Raw genomic sequence first — 14,657 nt, 5'->3', positions numbered from 1 at the left:
GTCCTTGATTAGACTGTGTGCAGTAAACCCGTGATCCCAGAATGAGGCTCAACTATATGAGCCACGTTCTGAGAAAACTGGGCTTAATGCATGTGCGCAAAGTGTCGTCCCAGATTAGCCTGTGCAATCCGCACAGGCTTCTCTAGGACGACACTTTCCGCCTTTAGTTTTTTTTAGTTTCAAGGAAGTCCCTCCTTACCAAAATCAAGTTGAGGCGAAAAGTGTCGTCCCTTATTAGCCTGTGCGGACGGCACGGGCTAATCTGGGACGACACTTTACGCACATGCATTAAGCCCAGTTTTCTTAGAACAAGGCTCATATTATAGCAATTCAAAAGACATCGCTGGTATTACTAACCTGAAGGCCTAGGGTTGAGGTCGATTATGCTTGATTCTGCAAGTAGAATGTAAAAATAAGTATAACCCTGTGGCAATTAAATAAAATATTAACTGTATTCCTTAATAACCTTAGTGCACCGTAAGAATTAGTAATACAATTATTAGAAATAGATAACATACGATAACTGTACTAGCATAATATGCTATTTCATATGTCACTAATATGCTAACTCAATGTCATCCCTGGCTGTTAAATTTCTAGTCAAGTAAATAACAATTCTAATCAATAAGTAAATAACTTGGTTATTCAATTAACATGTTAGAGAAACAAATCGGATGAAATACCAAGCAAGCTCCATATTTTTAAATCGAAATAAGACAAATTGTGATATAACAATAAGTAATTTTAATATGTTTATTGACTAGGTTACAGCATATAATACTTTACATCTTAATTGCGTTACATACCCGAACCGCTGGGCCTAACGGCAGGTATTGCTTGATCCTGAAAAATCACATGCGATGAAAATTAAACTATGGCCCGTTCAGTCTGATCATGAGCTATCCTTTTCGCTAATTAGAACACCTAACACACGTCTATCTGTTGTATCGGCCCTCTCATTGAAAACATTGGAATTTTAGAAGTGAACGAAGACAAAAACACGCATGCATGTGTTATATGTCAATATGTAGTTAAATGTGTATTCTTGGACATAACAACGCAAACTGCATTTAAATCGGTAATGTTTTGACAAAATACTTGCTAGACTTAGCTCCCTTTAGTAATCTGTTTCATGGACCGACCGACCCTCTTCATAGTATCGGCCCATTCTAATTGGTTGTTAAGATTTGTGACTATGCGCACGTGTTTGTTCTAAAAATGGTAACTGAATGGAAAAACGAAACTCTTGCACATTTTGTTTTTAAAATATCTTTACATTTTATTGAAAAATAAGCGCCATATAACACTTTTGATAAAGCTACAACTTATCCATTAACAAAGTACTTACGTGTGTTACGTAATTGAAAAATCATAGCATCACCCTGGAATAAACATGACCTACATTCCAATGAACACCGGAAATCATGAGAATGATCGTCGTAATAGTCATGGATAACCATCAAATTAGATTACAATCTGTTAACAATTGAAAAAAGCATTAATTTTCCAGCACGTCTTGAAGGTTTTTCGTTAAAGGGTCGATACTATGCGGAGGGCCGATACTATGAAAGTAAGGGATATATGGATTATTGTTCATCTAAACGTAAATCATTCATTCGTAATGTGATCATTTGACCAGATGTATGAAAATACTTTATATGAAACAACAGAAAACTAAGGGAAAGTAACATTACAAGTAAGTTGCAGAAACCCAAAGTAAGGCATTCTAAATGGTTTGACATTTGAAGTCTTATCTACTTGAAACACTATACAAGTACGAGTGAGTTGCAGAAACCCAAAGTAAGGCATTCTAAATGGTTTGACATTTGAAGTCTTATCTACTTGAAACACTATACAAGTACGAGTGAGTTGCAGAAACCCAAAGTAAGGCATTCTAAATGGTTTGACATTTGAAGTCTTATCTACTTGAAACACTATACAAGTACGAGTGAGTTGCAGAAACCCAAAGTAAGGCATTCTAAATGGTTTGGCATAAGACGTCTTATCTACTTGAAACACTATACAAGCACGAGTGAGTTGCAGAAACCCTTAGTAAGGCATTCTAAATGGTTTGGCATAAGACGTCTTATCTACTTGAAACAATATACAAGTGTCACTTTTATTATTTTGAACAATATCCAACACAGTGATATCAGCTAACCAACCAATCACAACCGAGCTTTCATGTGGATACCTGTAGAAGACGGAGAAGACCGTTCAGTTGTTCAATAGACAGAACTGGGTCGCCTGCACCCGCCGGCTGTCCTTGGAAGTTAAATGTTGTGCTGGGATTCACTCGGATTTGTTCAATCATTCTCTGGATGTCTTCTGGACGGATCTGTCCCAAACCGAATGTGGTGGCACCTTCAACAGAATAATGTCCAATTATTCTAGTTGATCTGTTTATTTAAAAATTATCTCCGGAAGGTAAGAACCCTTTGTTATAACACGAGTTCCTATATTACCGGCTTGTGACCAATCGCCCAACAGGCGAACACGTTAAACATTCAGAAGACCCAAAACAAACAACATTGACAAATAAGTGAAAAAAGGCGTCACCGCCAAGGAAGGTCTTTGCAAACAATTGGGGGTCTAAATCTGTTTTGTGGAGCTCCAACCTTACGATAAGCGCATAGTATTCATATACCACTTGCTGCTGTGACACATTGACACTTGTCTATTTCTTGAGTCATCCGGTGGCATAGAGGTGACATTCACTCCTCTTTTTTGAAATTGCACTCCTCTTTTTTCTATCTCGTGGCCACGACATAGCTAACTCGTGGCCACGAGTTACTAAGTCGTGGCCACGAGATAGAAAAAAGAGGAGTGCAATTTCAAAAAGAGGAGTGAATGTCACCTCTATGCCACCGTAGAGTCATCCTTAGGTAAGATGTTTGTGAATAATGTCAACCGGTTTAAACTCCAATGCATTTTTAGGACCGTTCCAAGGCTATTCGTCTTATGCAGAGACCATACAGTACACCAATTTTAATAAGTTATTATACAAAATATTTTATGCATTCAGGGATTGAGTGTATTGGCGGGTAATTTTACCTGATCCTCTGAGCCTATCTCTAATTGATTCCAGCTGCGTCAGAGATAGGGTAGGTTCATCTCGGCCGGCCGGCTGGCCGTTGAAATTGAACAATTGCGGGTCGAACGTGTCTTGCATTTCAGCTATCATGCGGTTGACATCAGCTAGACTGAATCGTCCAAACCGAACACCGGATTCTTAAACACATAATTCAATTTGCGTTTATCTCAGATTCTTTCACAACGCACGTCTTTTTATGTATTTTTTTTTAGGAAACTAAGTGTGGTATATTCTGCAACAAGTCAGTGGCGGAGACTCGTAACGTTAAAGAAGTTACGGAAATTCATAAAATATCTAGAGTTAAATACACCTTCATTAGCGCACGCTCTAGCAAATTTGACGAACACATAATATCTGCAATACATAAGAAAAACAATTAGTATTCTTTATTTCTTCTTAATATTAATGTTTGTTTAATTTGGCTTAATTTGCATTAATACGTATAATAGGTTTACTGTATTGAACAAGACATATCGCGTCACATTAATAATTTGTAATCAATGGAGCTTACTTTTTTGTGTTTTTTTTTTTTTTTTTTTTGGGGGGGGGGGGGGGGAGGGGGTGCGTAACATTATTGTAACGATTGTGTAAGTTCTTTGCAGAAAAGGGCCGAGTAGAGGTTATAAAAAAATCAACGTTAGGTGTACGAATTTTATAAACCTGTTACACAATCGAAATTTATTGCGGCAATCACCAACGGTTTTTCGTTATAATGCCTGTTGTAAAATCACTCGTGATTTAATTAAACGGGTCGGAACTTCAAAACAATTGGACATTACCGACATAACCAATACTTAGCCGGACATAAAAAAGTGCGGTATTTATTTATTTAACGTTTGGACAGAATGTCCAAGGTGGCAAATGGTGCTTTAATTATTTGATTGTACCGGTGTCAAATCATTGTGACACAAAAGTAAATTTGGTGCAAACCTTATAACAGTTGTATAACGTTTGATGTTTTTTATATAATAGCTGCAACTGAGTTTTTATAAGCCAAAGATTACCAACGATTGATTTATATGGTTGCTGATGGGTTGTTTGCATTGGATGATATGTCCATCTTACTGCATTCTAGTCAAATACATTTCTGGGTATTACCTGTGGCATCTAATTGTCTGAGAAGATCGTTGATCATTTCACGTGTCAAAATGTTAGTATCTCCATCACTGGCCAGTTCACCTCGAGTATTGAACCTAACGTTGTCCGCGATCATTCGTTGCAAAAAGTTCACAAGTTGAGGTCTTAAAAACCTGATGGTTTGGCCCGGTAAAAGAGGAGCTTCTGGTACTAAAATCGGTATTTGTGAAACGTTATGTATTTATCGAAGTGTCAGAGAGATAATACAATAATTATATTATGAAGTTTGCCAAAAGAAGTAAACTTAAACAATGAGCATTCAAATAACGGCGTTTTTACTTGACTATTAAAACCATTCAAAATGCAATAAGTTATACCCCATTATTTGCTATTTATATATCATATCAATATACCACAATTAACAATTTTACGTCACATTGACATCACTTATTTTAGATGGACAGTGTAATTTAAACGTGCCTCATAGTGGTGCCGTCTACAAACTCTGAATTGTACACAAATAATAGTTGTTATATAATAACGGATACAACTCGCGATATATAGAACAGGAAAATAATTTTGAAGTATGAGATAAATTAATTTTATAATTTGGATTCTTTTTATTTCGAACTTTTAATGTGTACATTTCAGCGTTATTATTAAGATAAGTATATGTCTGCCTTTATTGGAGGGAGTTCTTAAACAAGCATGAAAGCGCAGTTGGGTAAAGTGATTGCCAATGTCATTTCATTGTTTGGCTCCTGAGTCATGAGTTTGATACCATCTTTTTCTTACTTTTTTTCTATCAAGTTCCTACTTTTGCATTACACATTTTAGTAAAGTGTATTTATTTTAAACGTATAATTTACATAACGATGGGAATCTATTTTTCCTTGTCCCTTAAAGTCTCTATAACGCTCAAAATCAACGAAAATTTCGTAAAGTATTTCGTAAAATAAAGTTAACACCTAACCAATCAGTATTCCTTATAGCAATAGCGACAATTTCAACGCTAGATGTGGTATGATTACATAGATTTTTGTAGATACAAAATGCTCGTTTTTATTTATTTGTGACCACAATAAATTCCATGTTAACTTCCTGCGAATATATCTATTGATACGGCACACGAACACTAATATGGTACCATGTTAAAACCATAATAAAAACGAGCACATCTGGCGTTGAAATTTTGACAATGGCCAGAAGAAACAACGATTTTTAATGGTTTAGCCTTATTTTACGAAATATTGCACGAAATTTTCGTTGATTTCGAGTAGTAATGTTCCTTTAAAAATTGATAATTTTATGTTCAAATAACTGGTAGTTGTATGATTTATCTGTTTTTTAATGAAATTAAAATTAAAAAAATGAGCGAATTTCAAATTTAACAGTGTTCCAGTCTAAAAAGATAATTTGAAAATGTTTTGTTACTTGTCATAATCGTAATATTCCAAATACAATCGTTGTTCAAACCAAAAACAGACGATATAGTGTGAAAAAACCTGATAGTAAATTAATTTTTATCGTATTGTTCTGAAACCACGTCTTTAAAATACGTGATGGGGCGTTTGATGTGTACCATCAAATCAAAAGTTGAAAACCACATTTCACGAGCTGCTAATTAACAATAAATAAAAATTGTTCGCTTAGCTTTTACTCATCGGTATTTGGTTACAAATTTGAACGGTTCTGAATGAACAGTCATAATAGTCAATGCAAAATAATGTAGTCAAATTCAACTTTACTCGTAAATTCGATCTGAATGCAGTTAAGGATGGCTTAATATACTAACATACTCCAACACCATTTGAGCCGCGTCATCAAACACTGGACTTTTGCCATATGTGGTCAGCGTTGCCCCGGACAAGTCTGCGCACTCAGGGACGACACTTTCCGCTTTAATGGTAATTTTCGTTTAAAGAAAAAAAATCCAATTAAGACGGAAAGTGTTGTCCCCGAATAGCCTGCGCTTATATATGCGACACTTCACGCATATGAAATACAACTCTGTCCTTAATTTAGGTCCTCAGATGGGACCGAAGAACTGTACCTGAGTTACTAATTTGGCTTATAAGGTTGTTGATCATCTGTCGAGTTAGAATAGCGTCGCCTTTTTGTGCTGGAAGCCCAAACAAATTAAACTGTAGGTTGCTTTCATCCATTTCCTTTAGCATTCTCTGTAAGTCTGTCAGTCTAAATTCGGCTCTCACAGACTCACTTGGCATGACGTCTACAAATGATACATTAAATGTCTATGTCTTATTTGTTTACTTCGTTTTTCTATAGAACACTGTGCAATCATCAATTTGCATTATTTTAATTGCTTCGCGTTTTGCGATGCCAGTGTAAACATTATTTTGCATTGACTATAGACAACCATAAGAATTTACATCCGTTCTCAAATAAAGTAGTTACTTTCTGTATATTCTGTCACTGCTTTTCCATACATTCCAAGTAATATTATCAACCATTTGTCGATTAAATAAATAAGGTTGCCCCGAATACAGAATTATTCTGAGATTCCAATATATTTTATGCTTACCGGTCGTTTATAGAGAAATATCATTAAATTAAAACTGATAATTTACTGTTTCAGAAAATTGAAATTTAAAAGTGAAAATTATCGATAATTTCCACTGTTTTACTCACAGTAGGGAAGCCCATAGTATTTTTGATATTTTTTTTATATAAATATGCTATAATAGTTTTTATTATAGCATATATATTTCTATTATAGCATATATATATAATATGGGCTTCCCTCCTGTGGTTTTACTATGAAATGACGTGTTTTATGTCATGACGTCATTATTTTAAGGTGATTCTCCAGTTTAAATACACAAATAATCACTTGAAAGCATAAACTAAAAAGAAAATTTGTTGGATTTTTTGGTATATGGGTTTTCATTCACTCGTGATCATACAAAAACGAAATATTTACTATGACCACTCGTGAATTAAAATCCATATTCTACCAATTCTCGTTTTTAGTTAAGTAACGTAATTATATGTCAAATATTAATTTAATGATTAGGTTTAGTAATGTTCAGGCCAAAAAAAAGTTTTACCTTATAAAAAACGCTTAAAAAGGTAAACCAAGTATTGGTTATCAGGCGCATATTCAAGAGCTACACATGGGCAGATGGTTTCGTTTAACGTATATTACACATACTAGGACGAGGATAATTTCATATATCCGTAACTTTATACTTGCGTCATCGCTTTTCCATGTATACTCGTTTCCCATTGAAAATTATAGTAGTATATTTAAACCAAAGTGTGTAAATCAAAATTAAAATAAATTTTTTAAATAGTATACGGTGTGCATCGAACATTTTTTACGAACGCAAACATGTTCGCATATGGTGGTATCGTGAATATCTACGGTATCATTAATGATTCATAAAAATAGTATAAGTGCTTTAAAGTTAATATGTTTATAAACATCAATATATGTGATTTATGTATGGCTTTGCAAGAAAATGCTTTAATAAAATATGATAAATAAGTACGCATCCAATCGGTCACTTATGGATTTCTGCAGATACGGACAAGATATACATGGAAAAGCACCATAATGTAAGTTGCAGTTAACAGGTACACATGTAAACCTAAATAGAGAGAAAACAAATGACGGCGACCCACATAATGTTACAGGCATGCCACCGAACTTTGTCAGTTAAATGGTCGTATGCTTAGGACGGCTTGAACATCGCTAAATATCATGAGACATATTAAGGAATGGCCGGTAATGACCGCTATCCCAATATGTCATACTATTCGACGAAATCCTAAGCGCACGGACAGAAGATCCGCAGTAATGTGCGTGCAAAAATGTGTGTTTAAATATAATGCAGTTGGCGAACATATCATACAATGCAAACAACCCATTCACAATCATTTAAATCAATCGTTGCCGTTTGTAATCAGTGGCTTATACAAACTCCTTTGCAGCTTTTATATAATACGGGAACCTCATAGTTACATTAGTACTATTTACCTGTAGTTGCGGGAAACTGGGAAATCATGGTGAGAATCATGTCTCGCGTAAGCAGGACATCGCCAGGACTAAACCTCTGTCCATTCGTATTATACTGGGCATTATTGGCATCGATATCAGCAAGCATTGTGTTCAACTGAGCTATAGTAAACTTCGCTGTTTCGATCCGACCTGATGGTGTGCCTACCGGTGTCGTCGGGACACCTATTTGGGTACAAAATATTCATTTAATAAAACTAGTTAAATTCACGATTTAAAATGATATTATGGGCATCTTACAGTTTATAGGTGCCTATCGCTACCGTTGTTTATTTTTAATGTTTTCACTTCATGTACACTTATATTTGTTAATGCAGCATCAACATACTAAAACAATATCCCGGAAAGAGAAAAAATAATGCATTTGAATATCAACCGTACTTTCATTTTGACAACTGACGACAGAAATGATTCGATTTACGATGTGAATCTAAATCTAGTTTTAGTGCAGATTCGTTCATACGACACAAAGACACATTTTTGTTTAACGGATCATTTCGCAACTGGGTGAGTCATGTAAAATATCGAATATAATATATGTTTTTTTTTATAAACAACTGGTAGCAAGATGAGTTGCAGATAATTGGTCAGAAACCACATTTTAACTAACTCTTTTAACCTGTTAATTCTTTTCAGCTCAATTCAACAGTGAAATATGCCGATAATATCACTTTAGGAATGATCTTTGTGCTTTACACGTCGGATATTTAGGATTGGTAAAATATTGCATTCGCGTTCATGAGGTCCAACATATCAGAAACATGAAGTTAGATCTTGGCATAATTGCTTTTTTGTGTCTTAGTTAACTTATGAAACATATTTTATACCATTCTGCAAATAGATGGTTGTTGTCTTTTAATCGAAAACATTTTTCAGTTCAGACTATTAAGAGGAAACATTATAATATCAAAACTAATTAAGCAAAAGCGCAATTAATTCATTATAATATCAACGAAACACGTAGCAGGCCATTTTTTTTCTAAATGACATCTAAGTAAGTTTTGCGAAGGCTTAAAAAGAGCATCTATATAATACAGCATAGCGTAGTAAGGAGAAAAAAAGAAGATTCTATCAAACTTATGTTTGGATTTTATTGAACGTATAGAGGTTTACATTCAAACAAGCTGTTGAACGGATGGTTTTTACGATGTCAGTCATAAAACGTTTGTATCGGTCTTGGACGGATGCATTTTATCACCAAAATGAGATTTTGCGCACTACACTTAATATAACACCGTGTGTGATCGATGAAATCATGAAGTTGATATGGGCTTCCGTAAGAATTGGCTCACATCTTCTGGCTGGCCGGCCTTGCACGTTAAATTTTTAGGAAGTGTGATTGAGGACATTGCTACGATATTCGATTCAATTATCAAATGAGAAACGGTGTTTAATCTGTTCCACTGCATTTCTGATATGCTTCCTATGTAAGCAAAGATTACCAACATATGCCGCCATAATGGCGCAAACATAAATAGAAACTAACATTTTACAGTAGGTTGGCCGGAATGGTAAATGTCTTTACCGGTGTACTCTTGCAAAAGTAAAATAATGAGCCCAGCAACAAGTTAGCGTAATAATAATTTTATACTTACTTTAAACCAAATAAAACAAAATATAAAGTTAGTGACCTGGATTCAATGCGTAATGCCCTTTCCTGAGAGAAAATCTTCTGTTTTTTAATAACGTTATAAACTGTTGGAAAAAATGATTCCAGTTTGCATTGGTTGCACGGTCGGACTATCAGCTTCTAAGATTGACTTGACCATGCTAAATTCTAACTGCTCCAAGCGAGCAGACATTGATTAATCACTATCCCTGACACAGTTATAATGACAAGCGATAGCATGAAGATGAAAATGAAAAAAAAACGTGTACATCAATTGGATATTTCTGTCCAATTAAATAATAGTTTTATTCCATAAATATAACGAATAATGACTTAAAATTAATCAAATGAATTATAAACAAGTGTAAGGTAAAATTCAATTTGAATTGCATTAAACATATGAAAACCATTTTTAGATCAGATACTCTGAAAATGTTTATTTTAAATCTCATACGATATAAAAATGACCACTGATTATTTCGAAATCGCAATTTGCTTCAGAAGCCCTTTTCTGAAACTTTGAACTCACAAGATTATTATTTTTAATGCATCAACATACCTTCCAGTCCGGCTTTAAATCTTAAGAGCTGTTCGAGGGTCAATGTCATTTGGTCCTGGGGTCGCGGGCTGGCCTACAGTATTGTAGATGACCCGTCCTGCCCGTGTATCCTCGATCATTTTGTCGAGCTGCTCCAACGTAAAGCTTCCTCTTGGTTCGACTGAAGAAGTATTAATGGGTGATATAGCGTGAACTTATTGATATATTTTGTTTACATTTTTCTTTGTAACGTAAAATGACTACCGGTTGAACTGTTGATAACAACTACTTTCTCCAGAAACATCATAATTAAGTGAGAGTTGTTCTCCACTGTGAAAAAAGGATTTATTAGCACAAACTATGAGCGGGCTGGCCTACAGTATTGTAGATGACCCGTCCTGCCCGGGTATCCTCGATCATTTTGTCGAGCTGCTCCAACGTAAAGCTTCTTTTTTGTTCGACTGCAGAAGTATTAATTGGTGATATAGCGTGAACTTATTGATATGTTGTTTTAATTTTCTTTATAACGTAAAATAACTAGCGGTTGAACTGTTGTTAAGAACTGCTTTCTCCAGAAATTTCATAGTTAAGTGAGAGTTGTTCTTCTCAACCGTGAAAAAATGATTTATTAGCACAAACCATGAGCGATATACGAAGAGCAATTATTGTCTAATTGATATAAGTGCAAGTGTTTTTATGCAATTTTTATTTTGAAAGACAGTGCATCTGGTAATGAAAGTTCTAGTTTGTTCAGGTTACGAACATCAGTAGTCTCCCATCCATTTGCAATAAAACTGTATGTATAGATATCAAACATAACGTAACATGCCCCAGCATCAATCAGTTATATATTTTTTTGTATTGTGTTATACGTGGAATGATGGGCATATTGCCTTTTTTCATGACAAAAGCATATCATAACATGTCATATCATACCATTACTGAGAATTAAAGGTAAATGTTAGCAAATTGATTTTTCGATTTACGGCAGCATTACTTCAAATTAATTACCATCACGCGGCCCTTTATTGGTGACAATTAACGGAATGTCCAAATATCAAACACAACCCATAACGCAAAAAGAACGTACCACTTCCGCTGACAGTTCAGAAGACTGGAACGATTACAGAAGATATACAAATCACGGAATCAAAACAATACAACACAAATTGTTAAAGTATTAAAATATAAAAATAGTATATATAAAAGTTAGTCTTACTTTGCGGAATCTGGCCTAACATTTGGTTGATCATTTCCGACGTAAGAAGAGTATCCGTAGGCCCTGCACGCTCACCCCGTAAGTTGAAATTAATGTTGTTTCTGTCCATCTCTGTTCGCATCCTGTTCAAATCCTCCAATGTAAATGGCGCTGTTCCTGGAAGCGCAGCAGTAAGCACGGTTCCTGTAAAATTTGGTAACAATGTTTAGTAACCTATACACATTACAAAGCAAACAGATTACAAGAGATCATGAAACTAAATGAGCCATATCAGAGAGAAATGTATTTGTACAGTATACACATTTTGTATTCAAACAATTAACAACGTGTTATTCTTGTCCGGGATTAAGTATAATAATCTGTATATTTTTATCTGTTTCACAGTACGCATTTAAATAATGACCAGTTTATTAAGTAGGTCATGTGAGTGTTTAAATTGCTAACATATATGGTTGCAACATATAATAATTGAGAGTAATTTGTATGTGGGCCATTTAAACCTGGTTCTAGTTGTAAGATCATTCTGTTGATCATCGCCCGAGTGAGAGGTTCATCCCAGGGCTGTGCAACATTTCCACGATAATTGAACTCAGCACCATCCGTCGCCATCAATCTAAGCTCATCTAGCGTGAAAGCCGCGGTCCCAGGCAAGCTCGTTCTACGGATAACTGCATGAAATCGTACATAGAGCGCCAGTGTTCAACAACAACAATAGACCTTCCCGGACAACTAGAACTGCAAAATTGTTGTCAATCAGATAGTCTTTGCCGATGATTTGATAAGATATATACATCACTCACTCTTTGTTTATTTTACGTTTCTTGGGGATGAATTTATTTTTTTTTCACGATTGTGTGTTGTTGTTTTTGTGTTACAAGATGGCTTGATTTCGAATTATTTCATAACACTTGTATTATCATGATAACATCACTATTAAGAATATGTTATATTTCGACATTTGATTCTTTTTAGAAAGACAATTCTTCTTGTTATAAAAGGTTTACTGTTAAGGTTACGAAAATATGAAGTTTTCTATTACTTTGCAATTAAACGGGACTCATCATCGCAACTTGCAAATACTATCATAATGCAGAATTAACTAAACATGTAAACAAAGTGAACTTAAGTTCGCATCAGCAAACGTTGAAGCTAATAATCGTTACGTGTTACTTTATTGATGGCGAGTGACCGACTGTCCAATCATCCGAAAAAACACACACCACAAAACACAGTGCCACTGCCGCTGACAGTCCTGCAGATTGGAACTAATAAAAAGGTATACAAACCCCAGAATCAAAATGAAATAAAACACATTGTTGAAGTATTCAAATACTACAATGATATTAAAAAATTATTCTTACCCTGAGGTATCTGGCCAATCATTTGGTTGATCATTTCCGACGTAAGAAGAGTATCCGTAGGCCCTGCACGCTCACCCCGTAAGTTGAAATTGACGTTGTTTCTGTCCATCTCTGTCCGCATCCTGTTCAAATCGTTCAATGTAAACTGCGATGTTCCTGGTAGCTCGGCAGTAAGCACGGCTTCTGTTAAATTTGTATGACACTTGTTTAGTAATTTATATAAATAACAAAGGCATGAGATAAGAAAGTGAAGGGATAGTGAAACTAAATACGATATAACAGGAGATACATTTCTGTAATTTTATACAGATATTTCATTTTATTGAAACAAGTAACAATGTGTTAATCCAGCTGCTTCAGAGAACAAATACACAAATATGTAGAATTTCGTTCATAAAGTCTGTTCACCAAATGCAAGCGAATGCATTTTATCGTGATCTGTTTATTTAGTTAGCATTTACATCATGATATATTTATACAGAATGGCAGGTGAGTTTGATATGTTGCTTAACATGTTTTCGCAACAAATCATGATGAACAGATATGTGTTCATGTATGTGAGTCTCGTATGTACCTGGATTTAGTTGCAAAATCATATTGTTGATCATCGCCCAAGTAAGTCTTTCATCTCCCGGCTGGGCAACATTTCCTTGATAATTGAACTCAAGACCGTCCGTAGTCATTCTTCGTTGCATTCGATTCAGATCTTCCATCGTGAATCCCGCGATCCCAGGTAAGCTCACTCTACGGATCCCTGCATGTAATCGTTGATAAAAATCAAGTGTTCAAAAACCCACTACTAGACTTTCCTTTTCCTTCGCAAAAATGTCATCGCTCTAAAAGTCTAAGCCGATGTTAGGATATGATAAAAATTCCACCCACCCATTTGTTTTTTTCTCTTGTATTGATTTATTTCAATGATTGCTTCTTATTTTATACAAGATGGCTCAATTGCGATTAATTTGAGAAAACGTTTATTATCTTTATACAACATTCAAATATTCAAATTTGTTATACCGTGAAAAAAAGCATTTTTTGGAAAGCGCCTGGTTATGTTCAATCTAGTAATTACATTTAAGATTGTTAAGGTTAAAAAAAATGAGACGTTGTCCATTCGCTTTACATATAACGAGATTCTTAGTTTAAACCTATTTATTGATACTCGATTGCATCGAAAGCCTGTGGTTGATTGAAACGCGATCGAGTCCGTTTCCTGGGCCTAGAACCAGTACTTTGTGTTTTATGATGGAGATCTAAAGAACGGTCTCACGGTGGGGATCGAACCCGTGACCTTCTGGGCGCTATACCTAACGCCACGGTGAGTGACCTTAAACGAGATACTGCATCGCACCTGTGCAAAATTTTTCATAACGGCAACGCAAAGGCTAACGTTAACAAAGTGAAGCTTAACTTATACAGCAGATCGTGAACTTCACTAGGTCCTAATTGATTGCGAGAGATCAACTGCCTAATCACCCGACACAACACAAAACATAATTTGAAGTACCACTTCCATAGACAGTCCTGAAGATTGGAACTCATAATATTTGTGTCTTGTTCTGAGAAAACTGGGCTTAATTCATGTGCGTAAAGCGCGTTCCAGATTAGCCTGTGTAGTTCCTAATCTATTTTAAGCGGAAAGTGTTGTCTCTGATAAGCCTGTACAGACTGCAGGGCTAATCTGGGACGACACTTTACGCACATGAATTATGCCCAG

The 14,657-nt window shown here is 35.3% G+C and overlaps 1 protein-coding gene across 3 annotated transcripts in view; it reads right to left on the bottom strand.

Moving 5' to 3' along the window:
• LOC127856296 (uncharacterized) overlaps nt 1-14,657 on the bottom strand; it is a 38,605-nt gene that overhangs the window by 17,245 nt on the left and 6,703 nt on the right. Inside the window, exons 9-16 of one of the 3 annotated variants that reach the window (XM_052392406.1) lie at nt 13,515-13,694; nt 12,941-13,123; nt 8,175-8,378; nt 4,193-4,381; nt 3,055-3,231; nt 2,195-2,364; nt 807-843; nt 358-393 (exon numbers count right to left, since the gene is read on the bottom strand). In XM_052392406.1, coding sequence (XP_052248366.1) covers nt 358-393; nt 807-843; nt 2,195-2,364; nt 3,055-3,231; nt 4,193-4,381; nt 8,175-8,378; nt 12,941-13,123; nt 13,515-13,694 — 1,176 coding nt within the window. The remainder of the gene's footprint in view (nt 1-357; nt 394-806; nt 844-2,194; nt 2,365-3,054; nt 3,232-4,192; nt 4,382-8,174; nt 8,379-12,940; nt 13,124-13,514; nt 13,695-14,657) is intronic. The other 2 variants (XM_052392407.1, XM_052392408.1) reach the window with 2 other exon arrangements.

Source organism: Dreissena polymorpha, chromosome 13 (genome assembly GCF_020536995.1).
Source record: "Dreissena polymorpha isolate Duluth1 chromosome 13, UMN_Dpol_1.0, whole genome shotgun sequence".
NCBI classification, from domain to species: Eukaryota; Metazoa; Mollusca; class Bivalvia; order Myida; family Dreissenidae; genus Dreissena; species Dreissena polymorpha.
This window is presented reverse-complemented; position numbering and strand designations above follow the sequence as displayed.